Source organism: Cheilinus undulatus, linkage group 13, assembly GCF_018320785.1.
Source record: "Cheilinus undulatus linkage group 13, ASM1832078v1, whole genome shotgun sequence".
Lineage (NCBI taxonomy): Eukaryota > Metazoa > Chordata > Actinopteri > Labriformes > Labridae > Cheilinus > Cheilinus undulatus.
The window spans coordinates 6,676,760-6,701,772 of record NC_054877.1 but is presented as its reverse complement, the minus strand read 5'-3'; the positions used below and the strand labels follow the sequence as shown (position 1 = coordinate 6,701,772).

The window sequence follows — 25,013 nt, the reverse complement described above, 5'->3', positions numbered from 1 at the left end:
AACATTTCTTTATTGAAAGAAGAACAAAGAACAGCAGTGAGTTGTTGTCTTTTCGAAAATGACAAAAATCGTGTACTGTCATGTCTACAGTTGCCATGGTTCATGTTATACAGTTCTATATGGAGTTTATTCCTCGATAGCTGCGCACTTGGTAGCCGCGACGACATCATGTGTTTTGTTGCTCTGATTGGCCCGTAAAGATGTGACGGACAGAACGTTCATCCAATCACTCTCCGAGTGTTTATTTCAAAGGCTCTGCCCTTTCCCAACTGAATGTGTGAAACTAATCTATCTGGCATGTCAGGTTACCCATATCAGCAGATATTGGCTTAGAAAGTTCATTTTCAGAACTGGCAGGTACAACATTTTTTGCCAATATTTAAAATCGATCTATTGACTGTAGTATCAGTGTATGTTGGCTGTTAATATCAGCCAGCCATAAGTTTGTGGAGTTTTATGCAAGACTAACAGACCTACGTCTAAAGTCTTCCTTTGTTCATCCTCTTTCCTTGAATTTTAAAGTGTGTTTTAAGGACTTAAGTTTTAGGTCTGAACAACATTTATATCCATTTCAATATGGATATCAGCCAAAACTAATTTGCAAATATGTACCATTTAAATAGTTATTGATATTTTATTGAAAAAAAATCCAATTTTGTGCATCCCCATTTTACAGACCTGCTGCAGGTATGCACTTGTGAATGAATTTTGAATGAAATAAATTTGTGGTGCTACCTTAAAGGGGCAGCCACGACTGTGTAACAAATTCTTTGAGTTTAAATTAGTTGTTCCAGGCCTGTGTCCCAAAAACAAGAGAGGCTCAGAATGACTGAGGTCATTCTACCATTTTTTTTTAAACAAACTTCTGCCTTCCTGTTGTCTCCTTTAGCTCTCTTGCAATTCCAACTTACCTGCGTACATTCCATGGCTCCCTCTGTTCCTCACTTAAATCAAAGAGAGAGCTGTTTTGGTGGGAGACGTAGAAAGCACATGCTATTCTGCAAAGCAAGGAAGAGTGTGCTCTATTTACCATGCATGACAAAACATAGGGACAAACAAACAATACATGGTTTAAACACTTGAAAAGGTCCCTTTTTACTTTGGAAATATAGATTGGATGCACAAGTTATAAAAACAAAAATAACAGTAAAGAAAAACACAATACTATTTAACTTTTCCAAACAATCTCCTTTCTTAAAATGTCCATCAAAATGATGGTCCAGCTAATTTTTCCTCAGTAGATTGTTAAAATCCTACTGCCGTCCACTCAGAGCCGCCTCTCCTTCACCACAGAGACGTGAACAGAGGAATGCCATTGTAAATAGACAGAGAAGTCACATAGAGAGTCGATTATTTTCGACACAGCTACATGTGTTAGCAGAGGGATCCTCTGAGTGAATTTATATCAGAGATGGCATGGCTCTGCGGTCCCTGGAGCATACTTTCAGACTGTAGATTGAATCAGAATGCCTCTAACCCGTCTACTCACAGCAAGCAGACCATAACAAGGAGATCCATGAAGGATTCGGTTTCAGTCGGCTGTCTCCAGCAGCTATTGGAAAAAATTTTTGATAAAGCATTTGTCTGGGTCTGTGAATGACCCCTTCAGAAGAGATTTAGTAGAAGAGACTGATTTAGTCTTTCTGCTACATTTATATCACCAAAACCTTTGGAAAACATTCATCCATCAAGTCCTGAATACACTTGTTAAAGCTTTCAGTCCATGCTTTATTTGAATCTGTAGGGAAATGTTTCTGTTACCATATTCTCTCTGTGAAGCAAGATGATGATGTTATACTGCAGTAATATGTAAATAATCTCTGAGCCGGGAAAACCCAGCTCTGTGTTATTACAGACCCACACATCCATGTTTGAGAAGCCTTGGTTAAAACCATGTCTGAGCTCCCATTCTTGTGCCGTAGAGAGCTCAGCAGCTTTGACTGTAATATCATACAGAGCACTGGAAATGTAAAATTGTGATGCTGACATTAAGCATCACAAACACAAAGGATGTGCTGTCTCTGGCTTCTCCAGTCTGACCATACAAAGTCATGATTAGACACGGCATGCTCCTGTTACTCTAAATATTAGGCTCCCAGGTCTGTTGTTAAGACTACTCATAGACCAAAGTTTCTGCTTGATGAAAGATGCAAGGAAGAGGGGTTGGTGGGGGAGGGAAGGATGAGTAACGACTTTGTAAACGCAGTAAACCCCAGTGACCATTTTTGAAACTTACGTCAACTTAGCAAATTGAACTTTTGATTGTTTCTTTTATGTTTTTAGTTTTTAGCCTGGCTGAGTAAGAAAGAAAGAAGGTGTCACACGGGTAGCCAACCGATTTCTCTGCTGATAAAGGGGATTTTTAAAGCGTATTAGTGTGGCTTATATAGTAGGTGTTGCTGTTCTCTTCTTTTCCAAAGTAACACTGGTAATTTCCAGCTTTCCTAAAAGACAGGCTTTCATAAAATTGTTCTGTCTTTAAGGAAGCAGGAGTTGGTTAGATGGCAAACCCAGAGCAACTCTTGCTAGAAGACGTCATTAAGGGGCTATCAGTGGTGTAAAACTGACTGTTGATTAATTGTAGAGTTGTGGAGTCACAGCAGAGACATGTATGTGTTAATAGAAACTCCATTTGACCTGTTATCACATGCAAAGATCATGAATGGAAATGCTACTACCTCTCTCTCATGCCATTATGTGGCACAGAAGGACTAGGAGACCCTTAATGCCCCCCAGTCTGTCAGCTCTCTGCAATTTGCAGCTCTGAGAAGGACGAGCCCCACAGCAGTAAACAAAGCTGGTCTTCAGGAATGTTGGGGAGGAGCCCTGATGGTGTAGAAAGCCCCTGTCATTGGTGTTGACCTGAATTTTATGGAGCATTTTGCTGGGTATGTTGAAGGTTTGGCTGTCTTTCTCATGTCACAGTTCAGTTTGTCAGTGAAGAAAAATTTACAGTGCATGAAAAATGGGCAGTTCAATTAAATTTTAGATGTCTCACTGTAAGGTTTTTAACACCTGGTCTGTTTGTTCCACAGTTTCCTATAGCAGCATGATACGTATCACTAAAGCTGTTATGGGAAACTCTCATTTCCCTGGGCCATTAGGGCCCCTTTTGACAGGATGTGGTTGTTTTGCAGATGCCTGTACCCTCTGACCCACAGCACTGCAGCAAAAATATACAGTAAAATCTAGGGGTGCACCCCTAGATCGGCCAAAATCGGTATCGGCGCCGATTTCCTTAATTTTAGGAGACCGGCGATCGGCCGATTCTTGTAAATAAGATTGGTGGATAAGATCGGTTTCATATGCCTCTACCTACTAAAATGTGAAAAATGAAAGACTAAAAGAACTGATATAATTTAGTAGTTTGGACAGCAATGCTTTCAACTTTTCATTTATATTTGAGAGAACTACCTCATGTGCAGTTAAAACAACAAGTTTGTATTGTTTCACGGATATTGTTCAGTGTTATTCAATAAAATAAGATTGGAACATTGAAGGTGTATGCTGTCAGTTATAAAAAAAATCTGTATCGGCCGAAATCGGTCCACCCCTAGTAAAATCCAGTGTAAAAGACTGACAGATATTGATATAATAACATTTATTGATGGCTTAAAGGGCCCTTTGCTTAGGTTTTTACCCATGCTGATGAAATCGGCAGGGGGTTATGTAAAGGCTTCCGTATCTTTGTTTGTTTCTTTGTTTGTATGTATAGAAGATAACTCAAGAAGGGAAAGTCGGATCTTCACCAAACTTTCAGGGAATATTGGGATAGTGGCACGGAAGAATTGATTAGATTTGGTGATGATCCGCGCACCCGTTCGGTTTTTCTCGGACTTCGAATTTTGAACACCATAGTAATCAATGGGAGTGTAAGTTCCTCGGTGGTGGAAATACCTATCTTTTAGGTGTATTTTAGGCATTACATAATAAGATTTTCCTTGTTGTTACACACAGTTAACAATAATGACTAAAACTTTTTGCACATACTTGTTCTTCCATCTCTTTGGAGCCAAAAAGTGGAAAAAAAAATTCTTGGAGTAAGTCTTCAAAATATTCCCATCTTCAAACACAAACATTATGAGTGTGAAACAGAGCACAGCTGATCTTCCCTCACCTGTCTGAATTACTGCTGACATTCACACTGAATCACACGTCAGTGGCAGACAAAGGAGAATGAATCAAGAAGAAGTGAGAGAAATCCGCTGCTTACAGCCCTGTAGTCCTGATTTTATGGTATTCTACTCTCTCACTGAGCATCTGCTGGAGAAAATTCAAACCCTAACTTTCTCTGTCATAGTAAACTATAAAACTACTAACCTACAAGTATAGGTGCACTTTCATCCATTTGCACCTTTGCAAATTAGCTTAATGCTATTCAACAGTAAGAGGCTATTTCAGGACTCAGCTGTTGATTTAGCCTCTGTCAACACTGCTTGCATATCTTACTGGGGTCAAATACACAGAGTTGGACAGAGTTTCTTACTTTGAGTACTGGGCAGTTAAGGAAGTGTGTCAGTAGAGTTGTGGGAATGGCTGAGATTCAGGATAAGGAATGAAATACCCTGACCAAATATGGGAACACACACACTAAATAACACTGACTCATGTTAGCCAACACACTTAACCCCCTTCTCTCTGCTCTGGCCTTGGCTCAAGCTTTTAATTTGTCTACAAAATGTTGACCCACCACCAAAACTATTCATCACACAGTCACTCCAGAGACTTCATCCTCTGTTTAATTGTATTTTTGGTGCTGTGGTTTGCTGGTTAATGCCTACAAGCTCAGCTCATTGTGGTTCATAGAGCAGTCCTCTGATGCTTCTCTACCACAGTTATTCTTCTCCAGCCTGCCTTCTGAGGCAGCTTGAACTGTCCATCATTTTAAAGCTCCTGCTGCTCTGTTAAAGTCATTACAATTCTGCTGTTAGACCCATTATGAGACTCTTTGGCTCAGACTAAACACTTCAAGTGTAAATGTGACTATTTCCTCTTTTTATGCAACATTTAAACTGATGATTCTTCTTAGTTTCCCTCTGTATGTCCCTTCTTGTGCCTTATCTGAAATTTCTTGTTAAGATAACAAAATACTTTGGCCTGTATCAGCATGAATGTTTTAAACCACAGTCAGAAACAAGCATGTGGTGTGGTGTTTTGTGAAAGTACTGATGAACTGGCGCCACCTTGGTGTGGAGAAATCATTGCTCCATATTTTATAAGGGCTACCAGTAAATGAGACACACATCCAAGTGTTGGAATAGAAGTTAGAAATGTTGAGGCTTGAAAGTAGTGTTCAGAGGCAATTCATAAGAGATGCATTCATAAAAAATACTACTGTCCATGTTTGTATCTGCTTATATTCTTTAAAAAAAGGAATAATGAACTTTATATCAAAAATCCTCCTGCTTCAGCTTGCCTCACTAAGTTTTTTTGTTTTTCTTGTTGCAGATGGATTTTCGGTTACTTGTAATAGCGACGTTATCAGCGGTCCTTGGCGGCAGCTGGGCACAGCAAGGTAAGAGCAAGGACATCTCATAAACATGGCCAAGTTATCCAGCTTTTCTTAGCTAATATTTGACAGCTGAGATAACGCACAGTGTGACACATTTTCAGACCTGTTAACAGACTGTCTGGTGCAGTATGGTCATGTAAGTGCTCATAGTTGCTCTTCATTTTGGTGTAGATTATCCAGTGTTTTCCTGCAGGAAGTTCACCACTCAAAGTGGTTGCTGGTCAGGGGAGAGAGTTTGAGTAAATGAAACCCAAATAAATACAAAGAAAACAATTAAGCATATTCTTAATCGGTAATGTTAACAAGAAATGGAAAATGAAAAGCAAAAGACAGAAAAAAATGTTTTGTTTTTTCATTTATTTTTCTTTGTTTTTCTATTTTATTATTGAACTGCCTGATGGAGCCAAGGACATGTCTTTCAAGTGTCTTGCTTTCCTATTTCAAATCAGTTATTGAGAAACGGGTCATTTTTGATACTGAATTTCTCATTTCAAAATAAGATAAGAATGCACAATATCAATAGCATTATACTGGCTAATGTTAAAATTGCTGCTGATATTTAAAGCTGACATCTCAGGTGTACATATCAGCAGTATGAATATACATCATACATCAACCTTAGATGTTGGCAAAATGCACATCTGTACCATAGGGTATAGTTGGTTTCCTAGAGTGGCTCATACTTAAGGAGGCCCACTGTGGGCCCTTAAAATAACTCCTCTCTCTGCTTTGCTTTACTCGGCGTCTCTTTGCACAAGTGACACATGGTGCTCTTTACAATGTAACGATGTCTGCATATGTACAGGTGTAGCTCATCAGCTAAAAGGAGTTAAAAAATATTGGATATCGGCAAAAATCCAGTATCACTTAAATAATAATCTGTTGGCTTTGTGATAGACTGATTGTCCATGTTGCTCTGCAGCAAGCTGCCCAAACACTACCTGGCAGTGGGATTTTTATGCCAGTTCCTTGTCATGCCTGCAGTATCGCTAAATCAGCTGAGACAGGAGCCAGGGGATTTTTTTTGCACTTATTCAGCCATTGAGAGATCTGGATGAGAAAATGCACATCTGATATTTCCAGATGCCTGCAAGCAGGTTTGACTAATAATATCACTATTTGCAGCTATTTATCTCAGTCTAGTCTCCCATAGGCATTACTCAGAAACCAAAAGTCATTCAGTGCATCCAGCAGACCAGTCACATGGCTTCCAGTGTCATATTGATGTATAGTTACATTTTTAGGAGATGCACATTGGCCACATGTGTTGGCCTCTGTTTAGGGTTCAGGGCTGGGGTGTACTACATACAACAGCATAGAGTCAACACAGACATGTAAATTGGTCTCAAGCCAGCCACAGGCAGACCACTGATACTCAGCACCTTTACATTTGGTTAGAAAAAGTCTAATTTTTTTGGTAGTCTGACTAAAACTGAACTTTTAAAATGCATTTATATCTGAAATTCTGACTGAAATCCTTCTATGTTGAACTTCTGGAGGTCAATCTGACACACCTAAATAATACGATTATGGATTTATTTTCCTGACAAGTTTACAACTCAGTTGGAACCAAAATGGAGGAGGTGTACTGCTCATACTGGACAGCCTCTGTACCAGGTGTTGACCTGGAAATGGAAGGGTATGAATTTTAAGCATCACATTGGTTATTACTAGGGATGCACTTGGGATTTTTGCTGATATTAGATATGCAGACATTTATGAAAAAAATTTGCTGATACTGATATCACTGTTGATACTAAAATGTTGTTAGAATCTAAAACTCCAGTCCTTAAAACACACAATTTAAAGTTTGAGGATGAACAAATGAACAAATTCCAGTCCTCAAAACTGACTTTAAAGTGTAAGGAATGATGATAAATAAAGACACTTCAGCTGGCATCAATCTGTTGCTCAAGGATAAAACTCCACCAACTTATTTGTTCATATGGCCAGTATTTACAGACGATTTAGGTTGACTTTTTGCCAAATATCTGTTTGGGAGAAATTTTCCTTCCCATATTGATAAATCACTTTGTAAGCTAATATTTGCAGATATCCATATCATGCAGATAATGTTGTGCAGCCCCAGGTATAACCATAAACTAAAGGGATTGCAAGATTTGCATATGTACCAGAATGAAAGCATAAATGTTCAAAATTTGTACAGCTGTAAAATTATCCTTGTTTTCACATTCAACATACAACTATCTAGTCGTTAACTAACCTGCTAGCACAGTCAACAAAACTTCCAAGAAGAAAAGCAGAAGAAGGCCTATGGTGTGGTAAAAGGGATCATATTGATACCAACTGTAGAATACAGACTAGACTATGAAATATTCAACCACTTGATTCGACTGTTGGATCTCATCAGAAATGTGATCACTTTTGTTTTTTTTTCCCTCTACAATAATAGTTTAAGGAGGGTGTGTTTCTTAATTCATAGTTTAATGATTGTGTGGCTCTTCTTGGCTCGTGGTTGGAGCCTTCATTTATAAGCTGAGATCACTGCTTGGTGAGCTGCCTCGAGCCATTCTCAGCATGACTCAGTGGTCTGAAATGGGAAGGGGTGTTATTTTCCAGCTAAAAACCAAAGCTGTTTTGAGTTAGTGAACTCATGGAAATTTTGTTGTACCATCTTGACTGAAAAGAACTTGTTTTGTCTCTTTCAGAGGGGAGCGTATGCATCAAGGCAAACGCACAGTCATGTGGAGAATGCATCCAGGTGGCAGAGTCGTGTGGATGGTGTACCGATGAAGTGAGTTGAATCAGAAAACCTTTCTTTATTTTATCAGATGAATGAAAAAGAAGATCTAGAAGATGTTGAACTGTGGGTGTGTCACACTCACAGTGTCCTGGGTGGTTTGTGTGGCAGCATTGCTCAATGACTGAATTGCACTAACACAGCTGGGAGTTGTCATCTTAGGCATTACACAATGAAACCTCTAATAAATCACAGAAGAAATTTTTACCTAAAGGCATGTAAGCTATACTCTAAACCAGAGTCACAGAGATGTCTGTGGAAAATAAACACACGCAGGCTTCACACTATGAATTAAAAGTACAAAAAGGTGTCAAATGTAGAGTGAATATTTGACATGATGGCAATAATCTCAGATCACATAAAATCTCTAGATTTGTTCAGTAACATTCATAGGAGCACATGTAAATATGAGGTAAGGGAGAATAATCCTTTATTGATTTCCTGATGAGAAATTTAGTTGTTACAAGGCAACACAAGGACCATGTAAGTGAGTAACTAAGTACAATTATAAGGTAGTTTGTTATTAGTCATGTTAAATACACTATATATCCCTTCATAGCCAAACTAGAACAGTTGTTCCTTGATTCCTAGAGTCAAATTAGACTCTAATATACAAATTTAAAAAATCTAAAGATACACAGGCTTATAGAGTTTCCCTGTAGGTAGGGGTGCACGGTATATGTGGTAGATGGTATAAATGATATAAATTTGGCCTACAGTAGAGATTTGGACTCTACCGACCAATCGCAATAACGCTTGTTAATGATGTCATCGTATCTGCCTCAGTGTGAGTTAGCAGTGTTTTTTCCCCTCAAAGTCTGACAGCTTTAACACAAACTAAGTGCTGCTTTGGCTGGTCTCAGAGCCCAGCACTGTAGCTCTTCCTCTTGCACAGGTGTAAACAACTGTTTAAAAGTCTGTTTTAACTTATGACCTTCTTTTCTACAGTCCACAGTGAGTCAAAGATCCAGGCTGCGACATTAAATGAGGTCAGAAAAGCTGCTGTAAACGAGCCATATTCCCTGGTACAGCAGCCAAAGCTAAGCTAACTCAATGCTAAACACAATACTTCCATCAAGCTCTTCAAAATAAAAGTCTGCGGCTGTTATTTCTCCAAAACACTTTTATTGTGAATGCCTTCACTAGAAAACGTGTTCAAGTCATTAGCAGCTTAACACACCTCATCAGGTTAGAGATGAAATGCAAAACTTGGAGTACAGTGAGATAGAAGTAAACCTAGAGGGACTTAAAAAAAAAAAACATGTTTTCTGTGTTCCTGTACTTAGAGATAAATGGAGTATGCCATCAAAGGTTAGTTTTAAGGGGAGAAGGGGGTTAATTAGACTTGAATTTGGATTAAAAAGCATTAACTCTTTTTAATTTTGTAATACCGTGATATAATACTGTTATCGTCAAAGGCAAGAAAAATACCCTGATATGATTTTTAGGCCATATTGCCCAGGTCTACTTGTAGGGGCATAAAAACATTTGGCAGTCCCAAAGATTTAGTGGGAAATGGTGAGCTCTAGAACCTCTTTTCAACTGAAGTCAGGGAAACCAAAACAGCTCATATTGATTGTAAACATGAGTGCTCCTGCTTTTTGTCTCAGTGGAAACTTTGGCACAAAAACAACTTTTAATGAGATGTTTTTTGTTCTCAAGGCAACTTTTACTGTAAAACTGTGGCCAGACCACGGAACAAGAGAAAAATAAGGGACTGTTGTTCGAAAACAAAAATAATTTTTATGTTAGATATGTTGAAAATAATCTTTTTACAAAATGCATGATGATGTGGATGATTCTGCTTCTATGCAGACAGTCCAGAATCGATACTGAAGTTGCTTGTAGATCTTCCCCAGTGGCTGGCCCGTGATTTCTAAAATAATAATCAGTTTTCTTTTAACAGGGTTGATTTTTATGTTTGTCTCTGGCACAGCTGTTCTCATCTTTACATTAGCACTCATCACACGAGATGCTATTCAACCAATCAGATCCTTCATTCAGACCAGGCTGGGGGTCTCCTGACAAAATCAGAGATGCAAAGAGAGTCAGGGGTGATTGAAAATAAATAAATATATGTAAAAAAGACTTGAGAATCAAGAATACTCTCACATGTTCAGTTCAAAAAACTGTCTTGTATGTTGCAGCACCATCATTATTATTAAATGCAGTAATTTTAAAACATTAAAACAAGACAAACACACATTTGTGGAGTGAACAAACTATATGATGACAGAAAATAAATGAACTAATAGCCCAAATATGATTCATTTACAAGTACCCTACAACATTTTTTATTGTCATTTATTTATATTTTCATTGCAGCCAAACAAACACCACAATAGACATAAGGACCCAGTAGTGCTAGTACAGTACAAAGAAAGATTTGAAAAGAAAACAACCCATGGGGGCAGATATTGAGATGTCTCATGCAGTTCCAAACTGACAGTTGTCAGCAGAAACCTAAAGAAAGCAGCCCCTCTTCCATGCAGATCTTTGAATGAGCCAGGGAAGGAGAATCGGAAAAAAAAAAGCACAAAATGTTTGGATGAGGTTCTGCCACCACTTCACCAATCGATATATCAATATATCGGTTAAGGAGGATTGCACAGAGCAGAAAACACCATAATTATCATCTAGCAAAAATCAGAAAGGGTTTCCAAACCTTTAGGGAATGGCGTTGAGAGTTTGATCTTCTTAAACAAATCTGTTCCATCTTAGCATCTCCCACTGAAACATGGTGGTTTTGAAGACTTCCACTTCAACATTATTAATTTTTTAGTTGCAGTCCTGCCAGTATTTAGAGCTTATTATGATGTGATGGAATAGAGCTTGTCCTGTCAGAGCAAATCCTGTCATGTTTAAAAGCTGCCTAACAACCTTCCCAAAAATCACGTTAGTTGCAAGTCACTATATCAACCTTTCTAATGGCACAGGAGACTACTGGTCAAAATCCTAACGGGGAAGTTTGAAGTTATTTTCTGTATTTAAATAAAATATATTTGAGAGTGAAGGAAAGAAAGGGAAAACAAGGTGAAGCATGAGAAAAAGAGGACCAGAATGAAAGAAATCTTCTGAGCTCTTTTTGCAGTGCATAGCATGGCAACGAAGCTCTGCCATCTTTATGCTTAAAGGCACTTGTCCTGATTGGGAAACAGAGTAATATGTGTTCTGGACTCACAGGCACACACAAACAGAGCCAGTTCAGAGAAATGTAAAATACATAGAGGATAGTTAACAAAAACTGAAAGAAAAAATTCATACTGAATCATGGGTCCCATACTGGACATTTTGATATTGTTTTCCAGAATTGTTCCATTCCTGATGTATATACACACACTCAGTTGCTCTCCCCCACTGGCTCCGCTGATCCTGTCTTGTCCAATCCTGTCTTAGCAGATCTGTTCTCACTCTGTGATGCCTCCATTACTGCCTCTGAAAATGCCACATGACAGTGGATCTCTGTGTCCCTCCATTACGCCATTACACCACAAAGGCATTGCTGAGGCATAAATGTCACACCTTCACATGACATTGTGAATAACCGTACTGTTTCCTGTGTTCTCACCTCAGACCCTGTCTTTAGAAGGTGTCTTTTATTTGGGTTTTTAAACTTTTGAACAAGTCTTAGCCGATGCATTCAGATAGATACGACGGAGGAAACAAGCCCTCTGAGGGTCATGTGGTTCTGGAAAATTAGGTCAAAGCACTATTTTAGTATTGACTGAGCTCATTGTCTCAAGCTCTCCTGCCTTGTGGGATATCATGTGGATCCAATCTATATCCTTTGCCAGGCTTCCCAGTTTTTTGCTGTCTTCTCTTGCAGCATTATAACAGTGGTCTTAAGTTAAAAACAGACATTTAAAGTACAGTGGATTGATTCCAGATGCCTAATTGCTCTTAAATGCTATTTAAGAACCTTAAATAAGTCTCCGCATTCAATCCCTTAAATTATTGAGATTTTAAAGCATTATTTAGTTTCCAGTGTGATGTTTGATGATAGATAGACCTTTATTGTCCCCAAGGGGATATTCGTTTTCACAGGCACTGTCAAAATACATAAAATACACACATCATAGACAATTGGACACAGGACAATAGGACAACATACATGCTGGAGAAAGATGGGTGGGTACAGATTACAGATGGTTGAGAGCAGTGATCACAGAAGGGACAAAGCTTTTACTGAAGCAAGCTCGTTTCCACCACAGAGTCCTGTACCTCCGGCCAGAGGGCAGTAGAGAAAAGTGAGTGTGGAGAGGATGGTCTGAGTCCCTGCTGACTGTCCGAGCCATGCTTGTCACAGCTTAATAACTAATATGAATAACTTTGTAAGTTGCCAGGATACTTTTCTTCACACTCGGGCAAATGACTGTACACTTCAGGACATTTCCAGATGTTCTCCACATCCCACACATCCCCTATGAATTATTATTTTGTTTTTGTTGGCTTTGTGTTTGGGAAATCTGCTTCAGTCATTGAAAGCACATGAGTGAAAACGTTCGTTTGACATTAAAACTCAATGCTCAAAGTGTAAGCATTACACAAATAGTTGTGAAATAGCAGGGATGATTTTACAGATTATTTTTAATTTAAGTCTCACAAAACCCATTCTATTGTTTTCCAGGATTTCCTCACTACTGGCGAGTCCAAGTCGGCCCGCTGTGACGATCTAGAGTCCCTGAAGAAGAGAAACTGTGCTAAAATTGAGAACCCACGTGGAAGTTACACCATTGACAGGGACAAACCTGTCACAAATCGCAAGAAGGACGGGACAGAGAAACTGAAGCCTGAGCAGATCACTCAGATCCAGCCTCAGAAACTCACCCTGACACTCAGATCTGGTAAATAATTTTCTGTCAGTTTCTGGAAAGCAAGCGATATCCACCTCTGTTTTGTTAGATAGAATCTTTGCCTTAATGTGAAGGTTGTAGTGCTTAACTAAGTTTCAATTGCGATGTTAGCTTCTCATGATGCTAAAAACAAGATAATGAAGGCTAAATATTTACTGTGCTACATGCCTGAAGTGCTTATTGTGCAAAGTTTGGTAAACAAAGGTACCCCCCTTTAAAAGTACAGTGTGTCTGAACACACTAAATGTTGAACAGTGGATTAAACAGTACTTGTAATATGTGACAGTGTGGGTGTAACTCAATCTGAAGCCACTAAAATGAGCTGTATACCAAAGCAGGTTCACTACATGCATCTTGCCTGTCAGTGCGTCCCTGGTAAGAATGTGAGGCACAGTTCACTTCTGGAATGCATGTCAAAATAAAAGTGTGATGTTTTCTTCAATTATAAGATGTTGTTGTCAGAGCAGTTATTTTGTTATAGAAGTGATTTTGCAAAATTGTATGGACCTTTTTTTTTGGATATTCAGTCATGAACAGGGCTGGGAAATGATCTAAATTTAAACTCAGTTGCAGTATGGCCTGCTGAAGTGTGCAAATTGCAGAATGTGCAATGTTGTTTAAACCTTAAAAGTGTGTCAGAATACCATTTTAAAACTGTAAGCCATATCACCTAGCCCTCCTCTGTTGTCAGAATCAGCCCACTGAAGCAATAAACGTTAGTGATAAGGTAAAATTTTGTGCTGTTGTACTGCATAAAAAATTCTTACCTTATTTCCTCAAGGTGAGCCCCAGACTTTTGATTTGAAATTCAAGCGTGCTGAGGACTACCCCATCGACCTGTACTACCTTATGGACCTCTCCTTCTCCATGAGAGATGATTTGGAAAACGTGAAGAACCTCGGCACTGACCTCATGAAGGAAATGCAGGAAATCACCTCAGACTTCAGGATTGGTAAGAAACTTTAACGCCTGATTGAAACTCCTGTTGTTATTTTCCTTACAATCCAAAGTAAGACACTCTTTCGTCTTGTAGGTTTCGGCTCATTTGTGGAAAAGACGGTCATGCCTTACATCAGCACCACGCCAGCCAGGCTCATCAACCCCTGCACCGGCAACGAGAACTGCACGAGCCCCTTCAGCTACAAGAATGTACTGAAGCTGACAGACAAAGGAGACGAGTTCAACCGTTTGGTCAGTCAGCAGCAGATCTCTGGAAACCTGGACTCTCCAGAAGGAGGCTTTGACGCCATCATGCAGGTGGCGGTCTGTGAGGTAAGAAACGTGGCTTACGTGTTATATTCTTGCTTGCTCTGCCATCATTTGGAAAGTTTCTTAATTTTCTGCTCTGTATTTCTTTTACTTGCCATTCAGGAGCAAATCGGCTGGAGGAACGTGACTCGTCTGCTGGTGTTTTCCACCGACGCTGGTTTCCACTTTGCTGGTGACGGCAAACTGGGTGGCATTGTTCTGCCCAATGATGGGAAGTGTCACCTGGAGAACAATGTCTACACCATGAGCCACTACTATGTAAGCACTTGATTATTTCTTCTTTGATTAGTATTGTTTAACTTGTATTTTACAAGGAATAATTACAGTGTTCAGCTGTTAGACACATAAAAAACAGCTGTAAATGTTCCTATATCCACTTTAAAGGGATCCTGTAGTTCAAACTTGGGTGAAGGAGCAAAAACTAAGAGCCTCCTTCACTTACATTCTTGGAGAAATTAGTTTTTAAAACCCACATGTGCAGCGTTTTAGAAGATTCTGGCATTTCCCAAAGTTTTCATATCGGTGATTTTCTCTTAGCTAGGAACAGAAAAGGACACTGGAGAGCACTCATTGTCACATCTAAGTGCTGAAATGACAGAATAAAATGATTTGATTTGCACTCATGAACGCTTAAACATGCTAGGTTGAAAGAACATAAAAATTTGAATGTATTGTACTGCATTTTATGATTGAATGACTGCATAATGAACAACTAGTGTCATCTACATTAATGTATTTATCCTGATATGATTGAGGTAATAGTGCAGTATCTTTTTTTTTTAATCCCAGTTCCTTTCAGCGCAATCTTCATAAACCACTAAAGCACCTCTTTAGCCATAGTGATGTAAGATCAGTCTACCTCTGCCCCTTCTTGTCTCATTTCAGTTTAAAAAACTCACAGACAGCTCAGTGGACAAGTCAGAAGTCATCTGAGGCTCCACCCACACAGAGACAAATTCAGGAGTATACGCAAAAAATTTTTTTGGCGTGTTGGCGTTTCATCCACATGGAAATTATGTTTTCCGGAGGCCATAAACCCTACTTTTTGAAACCGGGTCCCAGAGTGAACAAATCTGTAAACGCTTACCGTTTCATCTCCGTGCAGACATCTTTTTAAAAATTATTACGTCACATAAAACGTAGCCCACTTACACCACATGTCGAACCAAAACAACAATGGTGGATTACAGGGGTATGTTTGTGCTGCAGAGGCTACTGAGCTTGTTATGGCTTTTACAGCAAAATCTGTTGCTCCTTCAGAACCGCAGTGAACAGCATACATCAGATGTTTCTTAAATCCACCACGGAGAACAACCAGAAGGGCAACCAGGAGAAAGTTTGTGGCAGTTTTCTGTGATCTTCTTTTCTCTTCTGGTGCATTTCAGCGGCAACATTACAGCACCACTTACAGGCTTGGCATGTATACTACAGCGTTTTCAGTAGTGTTCAGTGGTTCCTTGCTTATGCGGACATTTCCTGAAACGATCCTGTATTTACGGAAAACTTTTTCAAAACAAAATGGAAATATAACATTTTCATCTCTGTGTGGACAAGGCCTTAACCTTGTGTCATCAAGCACTTATCCTTTTTCCTTCCCTACTTGCTTCTAATCCATAGAAAGTTATTTTTTATTGCTATATTAGTGTCTTTGAGCCATCTGAAGTTCCTTGTTTTCCCTCAGAACAAATAAAGGCAGGCCTGTATCCAAACAGGAAGTCTCCCTGAGTTTAACTCCATCCCAAAATACAAACAAAACCTATATAACATGCAAATATTGGACTTGAATTGACTGTAAAACCACAGTTAAAAAAATGTTATTGTTTGAATGCCCTATAAATAACATTCATATGTACAAGATTTAAATATCGACTGTATCAGAGTCATGTAATGTTTGATCCTAACTGCAAAATGTAAAATTATGAATGCAAACTGGGGGATTTAGTAGTTTTTTACTCAACATTTTCTGAAACAATAAAAACAAATTTCCTTCAAAGACTTACCCAGGTGTTTTAATGTTTAAATGATGTTCTGTCATTTTGAGCATCAACTCTTAGAACAAATCTTTGTTTCCATAAAATCATGTTCATTTTAATAAAACAGACACATGACTGTGTCCTTCTTCCCCCCTTGTTATAACATTTTTTCTTTGTAGTGCTGCATAATTATTAATCTAATTGCAATGTAAATGCTAGGCTGTGCAATTACAAAACCACATGCAAAGCTGAAATTATCATTGTATTAAGTAATATTTGAAAGATTTAAATAAGTTTTACTATCATTCTCTGCATTCTCCTAATAGCACAATGTATGTTATTTCTCATGTTATAACTTTCTGAATGAGTGATATCATCAGTTACGTGTTTGTAGTGTATATTTTACATCCACAGCTGCTGCTGAATATATATAGCACAGGTGAGAACAATTCAGCAGTTTAAGAACATGTTATAAACCTGACGTAGATTTCTCTTTGGAATTCTTTTTACAACACATTAAAGAAAACCTGAAGAGTATGACTGAGGCCTTCATGAGATGTTATGAATCCAAGGAAAGTTTGAATCCTAGCTCTCAAATTAAAATATCTAGTTGTTCTTTTATCGATGATTCGTCTTAGATTTAACTGATTTGACATTTTCTTTTGTTAATGACCTTTTGGTCTTGTTTCTCCCTCTATTTGACAGGACTACCCTTCCATCGCCCATCTGGTTCAGAAACTGAGTGACAACAACATCCAGACCATCTTTGCAGTCACTGAGGCATTCCAGCCTGTGTACATGGTAAACTGTATTTTCTGTGTTTTTTAGGGTTTCAAATTTAACTTTGATGCTTTCATTTGAATGTTTACCAGACAAAGAGACTAGGAAAATCAGGTGTTTGAAGCCGTGCATACACTGTGCGATGTACTTTTTTAATTCCAGAAACCTCTGATTCTTGCAGGTTTTTTAAGTTACTCAGCTTTTATCCTCTCTGCTCTGACATTTGACTCTTGTGTCTCTTTCAGGAGTTGAAAAATCTTATTCCTAAATCAGCTGTGGGCACGCTGTCCTCCAACTCCAGCAACGTCATCAAGCTCATTATTGATGCTTACAATGTGAGTCAAGTGATTCTGAAAAGCTCTTTTACACTGTGTTGATTTGTATTTTATATGTTTATTTGATGCTTTAAGTAGAAGGTTAAATATTTTTGAATGCAAGCTTGATTCATTTTCTTTTTCACTGACAAGCTTGAGCCGATCCTTATTGTCTTATTTTACTTGTTTGGTACAGTCTTTGTCATCTGAAGTCATTCTGGAAAACGGCAGGCTGCCAGAGGGAGTTTCCATCTCCTACAAGTCCCTCTGCAAAAACGGCGTGGAGGGAACAGGGGAGAACGGCAGAAAGTGCTCCAACATCTCTATTGGGGATGAGGTAGGTCACAGACCTTTATGTTCTGAGGTTTATTGCGTGCTTACATCCCATTCCAAGTGACCAAACAGAGTTGACGCTCTGTAAGGAGGAGGAAATTACATTTTTTAAGCATCTTTACTGTTTGACTCTGATGCAAACACAGTTAGTGTTTTGCATGTTAATAAACAGCAAAAATGAACTGTGTGCTCCAGTTTCTTTCTTTGAATTTGCCAGTGTGTATGAGTCCTTTCAATCATCTTATAAAACAGAGGCACATCGAAAGTTTATTCAGGGTTGTAGCAGATCCTTAAACAGTCTTTAGAAGGCAGATTGCCGTAGAAGTTAAAGCAGTAAACAGAATTCTCTTTGATTTTTGTGTTTTATACGAAGTATTCATTTTGAAATGACTGTGTGGAAAACAACTAATTCAAGCAAGTGAGCTTTATAAAGGAAATCTTATTAATCAATGACCTTGGGTTTCTAACTGAATTTCTATCGCAAATTGTTTCATAAATTTTCACTGTGATCCAGGAAATTAAGTCTTGGATTCTCAGAATTTCCTGGAGGACTCCCAGACCCCCTTTGTTGTATATATTTATCACTATGATTAAATAAACCTTGTACTGTCTGAAACACCAGTCCAAGTCTCTAAACCTCAGGTTAGCATGTTGCCTGCTTAAAAATGTGAACTATGGACTCAATTATAACAGGTGTTACCTGACAAAAATGTTCTCCTTTATAATACAAGAATCAGCTTAGTACGCCTGCTAAAAACCTGTCATGATTGATATCAGTTTACAGTTTATTGATTGAATAGAGGCTTTAAATGTGCCAGAAAGCATCGAAGTTGGCATTTATGACCAAAAAAGTATTTGTGCTTTACCATTTGACATTTCATAGACAGTGCATTAAATAGGAAAACGCAATCCTGTTCCAGTGTACAAAGAAATCTTTCACACAAAAAGTGACCTTAATTTTTCCCATTCCAAGTGTCGAAAAGGTTTTAAGTCTTAAATTTGATGGTTAATAGTGTGTTTCAACCCTGTTAGAATTAGTTTCAGCTCTTAAAAATGAAAAAAAGAGTTTTGACAGGTCCTCTTTTGTTGCTGTTTTGACCCTGTAAACTCTCCTTCATTTCCCAGGTGTCTTTCAAGATATCCATCGAGTCCCAGAAGTGTCCGGCACAGGGCAAGTCTGAGACCATAAAGATTAAACCTCTGGGCTTCACAGAAGAGGTAGAAGTCGTTCTGAACTTCATCTGTGACTGTGATTGTGCTGCACATGGGGTGCCTGGCAGTGATAGGTGCTACAACGGGACCTTTGAGTGTGGAGCCTGCAAGTGAGTACTGAGAAAACAAATATTGACTGGATCGTTGCTTCTGAACCCCGAGACAAGGAGACTTAAAGGTTTTAGTTTCTGGAATAACAATTCAAAACTAATTCTTTGTTTTACAACATCTACATCACATGCATTTATTAAACTGAAATACTATTAATATAGAATTCAGCACAGTAATCATTTAATCTGTTGTCCTGTTTGCATGATTGTAGGAAGCTTGAGTCATAAACTAAATTGATCTTAATTACTCAACACTAGGGGATAACTTGTTGGAATTCATCAGCCACTCTGTGACTGTAATGTTGCATTTTTTTTATAAGAAAGATTCACCTTGTATTTTCTGTTAGGTGCACAGAGGGACGTATTGGGCGTGAATGTGAGTGCAGCAAAGATGAAGTAAGGACAGAAGATCTAGATGCCAACTGCAGAAAAGACAATGGTACAGATATCTGCAGCAACAACGGCGACTGTGTCTGTGGTACATGTGAATGCAAGAAGCGAGATAACCCTGAGGAGATCTACAGCGGCAAGTACTGTGAGTGTGACAACTTCAACTGTGACCGCTCCAACAACAAGCTGTGTGGAGGTGAGCAGAATGAAAACTCATTTGCAGGATTGACACTGTTGTGTCGTTATCTCTATACTAACTCATGCCGTGGTCTCGGCTTCACCAGGACATGGACGCTGTGAATGCAGGAAGTGCATCTGTGACGCCAACTACACAGGCAGCGCCTGCGACTGCTCTCTGGAGACTTCCACCTGCCTCGCCAAGAACGGACAGCTCTGTAACGGACGAGGTGATTGTGAATGTGGAATCTGCAAATGCACCAACCCCCAATTCCAGGGTCCAACCTGTGAGATCTGTCCCACCTGCCCTGGAGTCTGCACAGAGTACAAGTGAGTCTGAAGGCCCCAAGCATGGAGAAAATGTTTAAAATTTAAAAACCTTTTAGTGCAGAGTTACAGCGGGTTACAGATTATCAAAAAACAACTTATAAATCTAAAGCTATGTCAATTTTGCCAGTTATTTTCATTTTAGTTTTAGTCTTGAGACTAAAATGTTCCTCAGTTTTAGTCTAGTTTTAACTGATGAAATCCGAACAACATTTTAGTCCTGTGTTAGTCAGTAAAAAGTCCTTCTATTTTAGTCTTTCCTTGTAGTCACATGTATTCTCCATGAACTGATTTGAATGGCCATGATGTAAAAAAAGTTATATTAATGCACTATCAATACTTTAATTAGTATAATACTGTTTTATATATCATGAAAAATACAGACAAATAAAGGATGTGTCTTTTCTTTTGCAGAGAATGTGTCCACTGTCTGGCCTTTGAATCTGACGAGAAGGAGGACAAGTGTAAGGACTGCAAGTTAAAGATAATTAGGGTGAAGGATCGTGACAAGCTGCCTCAGCCAACAGACCAGAGCTTCCCTCTGACACACTGCAAAGAGAGAGACGCCAGCGACTGCTGGTTCTACTTCACCTTCGCCATCAGAAACGGCACCAAGGAAGTCTACGTGGTGGAGACCCTGGGTAGGACTGGATGCTCTGTTCATTTCTCTCTGATTTTACAGTTAATCTACAATGCAGTTCAGGCTGTGGTCTCTGAAAGGTCTGAACCTAAAGGCCTCCTGAGGTGTTCTTTTTTTAACCTTTGGCTGAGTCTTATTATTAAAGGCCTGTAGTTAAATGTGTGACATATTAATTGGTTTGTTCCTTTTTATTACAAATGTATTTGTGTCAGATTGCAGATGACATCTTAGACTGTATACAGTGCTATAAAGTAGGATGTTTTACCCTATTTTGATATTATAAATCAATCATGGTCAGTATGATTTGGCTTTTATGAAAAAAAAAAAAAAAACGTCATGTCAATGTGAAAATTCTTTTCTACAAATTAATTTAAATAAGTGACTGTATAAATATTCAACCCTTCATAGTGACTTGAATTCAACAGAGGTCCAGATGACTGGTTCTAGCAGCCTCACAATTAGGGAAACGGGAATCACCTGAGTGTAGTGAATGCGTCTCAAGTGATTGTAGTATAAAGACACCTCTGTCTGGAAGGTTCAGTTATTAGTTAATCAGTATTCCTGGCTACCATTACAACATGTAGACAAAAGAACACTCCAAGCTGCTCAGAGAAAAGGTTATTGAAAAGTATAAATCAAGGGATGGATACAGAAAACTTTCCAAGGCACTGAACACCCCCAGAGTTAAGTTAAATCCATCATCAAGAAATGGAAGAAATATGGCCCTTTTTGTTCCGGTTATTCGAAAGTATTAGATATTTAAATAATTGATTATGGGACATTTATGAATCGATTCAGAATCTTCCACCTCCAAATCACGTTGCATCTAAGAATCGATTTTTTCTCCCACCTCTAACTCTGTATACAACAACTGTTGGCTAGGTTCTTCCCCAGTCAAAGCTTTATGAGAGAGTGAAAAAGAGAAAGCCACTGTAGAAGAAAACTCAGATTAAATCTGGACTAGAGTTTGACAAAAGGCATGTGAGAGACTCCTGAGTTGAGTGGAAGAAAGTTCTTTGTTCTGATGAGACCAAAATGGTGCATCATACAAGATGCTATGTTTGGAGGACACCAAACATCGCACATCCTCAAAAACACATCATACCACTATGAAGCACAGTGATGGCAGCATCATGATGTGGGGATGGTTCTCAAAAGGTAGAGGGTAAAATGAATGTGGCTAAATATAGGGAAGTTCAGGAGGACAATCTTATTCAGTTTGCATGAGATCTATGACTTGGGAGAATATTTCTCTTCCATCAAGACAGTGACCCGAAGCATACAGCAAAGGGTTCCAGAAATGGTTTGAAGACAACAAGGTGAATGTTCTGGAGTGGCTGAGTCAAAGCCCAGACCTCAGTTCAACAGAGAATTTTTGGCTGGCTACCGGACTGAGCTTAAGTAGTTTTGCAAAATAGAATGAGGAAAGATTTAAGTATCCAGAGGTACAAGCCCTATTGACCTATCCACACTGACTCAGTACTGTGATTGCAGCCAAAGATGATGCAACTAAATACTGACTTGAAGGGGTATTTATGAAATTTAGTTGATTGTAATTACTTTGTAGAAATTGATTTTTACTTTGACATTTAAGAGGGTTTTTTACTGTTAGAATAGCCACATTATATTGACTATTATACCATTATTGATTTATAAAATCAATGAAAGGGTAAAACATCATAGGGGGTGAATACTTTTTATAGGCAATGTAATGCATAAATTGTACCTTTATTCCTTCTTATCTTCAATCTTTGGTTTACAAACGTCCTTTATTCAGGTTTCTTTGCATTTCTCTTCCAGAGTGCGCAGATGGACCTGACATCGTCCCCATCGTGGCAGGTGTAGTTGCAGGTATAGTGCTGATTGGTCTTGCTCTGCTGCTCATCTGGAAACTTCTCATGATCATCCACGACCGCCGAGAGTTCGCCAAGTTTGAGAAGGAGAAGATGAACGCCAAGTGGGACACGGTGAGTCAATTACACCACAAAAACACCAGGAGCAACTTCTTTCAGGGCTCAGCCTTCACTCTGTTCTATAGTTCAAATAATGGCTACCTTTCAGCTAGTGCTACTGTAAATGCTACATAATTGAGATATGGAAATATGCAGGAAGATTAGAGTTAAACTTTCAAGTTCTTTTTCAATTTACAAAACGTTGTAAAGTATAGTGAAAGTTTCTCCAGATGGATGTTAATACAAGTCTGTTTTTGTCTGTTGTTGTCAGCTTTTGAAGATGTGTTTGATTTAATCAGCCATTTCAGGATCAAAGTCCTAGCTTTTTTGGCCCCCTCACTCTGTCCTTGTTTAACTGAAGCTCAGGTTTGTTTAGTCTTCATTCTCTGAAGAGGTGTCCTTCCCCTCAGCTCACAGTGCTGCCTCTCACTGTCCACATAAAACAACTGCACGACCATAAAAGGCAACGAAGCAGAGACAGAGGAGGTGCTGCTGGAAAGCTCCACTGCCTCACAGCAGCAGTGTTTATGGCAGGAAACAAACATTCATCACAGGCAGCATTTGTGGGGAATGAACTGTAGAGAGGGTGTTAGCTTATTACTGTAGGAGAAAGCAGATATACTGAATTTGACTTTTGTTCACACCAGTCTTATTTAAATCAAGTTAACATGGACATTCTTTTCCTGTTTATGTCCACAAAACTGAAAAAAGAAGGCAACTATAAAACATAATTGTTAAAAAAAAAATCACATTGTGGATACCCTGTGGCTACAGTCTGGCATATTTACATGTCCATGTTCATTCATGTGCATTGTCCCTTGTAATAAATGAATAGATACCCGTATATTAGAGGTGTTATAGTTCACAGAGGTCACGGTTGAGTTCCTGGCCAGTACAGGGAGTCCTGTATGTGTATTTGTAGGTTTCTTTTATTATTTTGAACGGGCAGTAGCAATAGTTGCAGCTTGTTTCATTTCCTGTTGTTTAAAACTAGCTGTGATAGTAGTTTCTATAGATCTGTACACGTAGATGCTGCAGTTATGTGATGCGTTTCATGGATGCCATTTTGCAGAGGAATAGCCACCGCATAAGTCTACAAGACAAGAGGTTTATCCATGATTAAAATGTTCATACCTCTCTGAAATTTGAAAAGATTCAAGTCGGACAAGTTTTTATGATTCAGGACACTTGACAAGTTTAAACCTATGTACTTATTGTCTATAGAAAGGTACTATTTATTTTAACAATTACAATTAGAACATTTGGTGTCCTGGTTCTCTTCACACTCTTCCGTCTGTGTTTTCCTTTTTTATCTTCCTCCTTTTTCCATTTCTTTATTAGCAAGACAACCCCATGTACAAGAGTCCAGTAAACCAGTTCCAGAATCCCAGATATGGGACTAAAGGAGCCGCTCTTTAGGTCAAAGTTGGTATCGTTTGTTGGTTGTGTGAACCTGCATGTGATTTCTCTGCTGAGTGATTTCATGTAAGGCTTTAGTGAAATGAAAGGTTAAATGACTGCATGTTTCACAATTGCATGTTTCACATGCTAATTGAAAACTTGCGATCAATCTCTGCTACTTGCCACAGCAGCATGATGAAGAAGCTTTTGCAACAACAAGAAAATCAAATGGATAAATAAATGAAGGCCTCTGCAAGGATGGATGGACCAAGTGTTTTCCATTTTTAAGGGTTAAAATCTTGTGCAATCGTGTGCAGGGTTTTAGTGTGAAACATTTATTTCCAATGGGTTATGGATAAAAAAAAACAACTCTGAAAATAAAGGATTCAGTGTGCAAAGACTTTGAGTCTTTCATGATGATGCACGGATGCATTAATTTAACAATGAATGTGAAAAGGGTAGGTGCGATTAGCGTTTACCTAACGCTAACTTTAGTTTACCTAACTGCTGAATCAAAGAGAGATTTTTTACAGGGCAGAAGATTTGACCAGTTAGAAAAACTCTGATCTGTTTTCATGGTCAAACATGTGAGGAAGTTTTTGCATACCACGTGTTTTAGACCAAAAGAAGCGATTAAAAACCCCCGCTAAACTGTTAGATTAAGAAACAGTACCAGTCCTAAGTTTCACAATTAGTGCATCTTTGATAACACAGTGGAACCATGATGTGTCCCCATCTGATAATTTTCATTGCAAGAGTGCAAGAGCTGCACATAAAGTAGCACATACACAATTCTCTACTGTCTCTTTTTGCTCTACTGATCCAGGTTTCACCTCTGTAGCTGCCATCACAGTGGCAGGAATATCATTGCTTAAAGCACTATGAATTAAGCTTATATCAAGTGTGAACAATATAGTTTAATTTTGATGTTACCTGTTTAGTATTTTCTGAAGTTTTCAGATCTATCTGTCCGTTTTCTAGGAGTCACAGGGGGCTGGAGCCTATCCCA

The 25,013-nt window shown here is 38.7% G+C and overlaps 1 protein-coding gene across 2 annotated transcripts in view; it reads left to right on the top strand.

Annotated features, from left to right (window-relative positions):
• Nucleotides 1-25,013, top strand: part of LOC121519751 (integrin beta-1-like) — a 40,048-nt gene that overhangs the window by 10,730 nt on the left and 4,305 nt on the right. The window contains exons 2-16 of one of the 2 annotated variants that reach the window (XM_041802621.1): nucleotides 5,449-5,515; nucleotides 8,182-8,267; nucleotides 12,901-13,117; nucleotides 13,908-14,078; nucleotides 14,160-14,398; nucleotides 14,498-14,653; nucleotides 17,074-17,169; nucleotides 17,394-17,483; nucleotides 17,659-17,799; nucleotides 18,921-19,117; nucleotides 19,465-19,703; nucleotides 19,792-20,014; nucleotides 20,426-20,652; nucleotides 22,452-22,618; nucleotides 23,945-24,028. In XM_041802621.1, the coding sequence (XP_041658555.1) occupies nucleotides 5,449-5,515; nucleotides 8,182-8,267; nucleotides 12,901-13,117; nucleotides 13,908-14,078; nucleotides 14,160-14,398; nucleotides 14,498-14,653; nucleotides 17,074-17,169; nucleotides 17,394-17,483; nucleotides 17,659-17,799; nucleotides 18,921-19,117; nucleotides 19,465-19,703; nucleotides 19,792-20,014; nucleotides 20,426-20,652; nucleotides 22,452-22,618; nucleotides 23,945-24,022 (2,394 nt within the window). In that variant the 3' untranslated portion in view covers nucleotides 24,023-24,028. The remainder of the gene's footprint in view (nucleotides 1-5,448; nucleotides 5,516-8,181; nucleotides 8,268-12,900; nucleotides 13,118-13,907; nucleotides 14,079-14,159; nucleotides 14,399-14,497; nucleotides 14,654-17,073; nucleotides 17,170-17,393; nucleotides 17,484-17,658; nucleotides 17,800-18,920; nucleotides 19,118-19,464; nucleotides 19,704-19,791; nucleotides 20,015-20,425; nucleotides 20,653-22,451; nucleotides 22,619-23,944; nucleotides 24,029-25,013) is intronic. The other variant, XM_041802622.1, reaches the window with a different exon arrangement.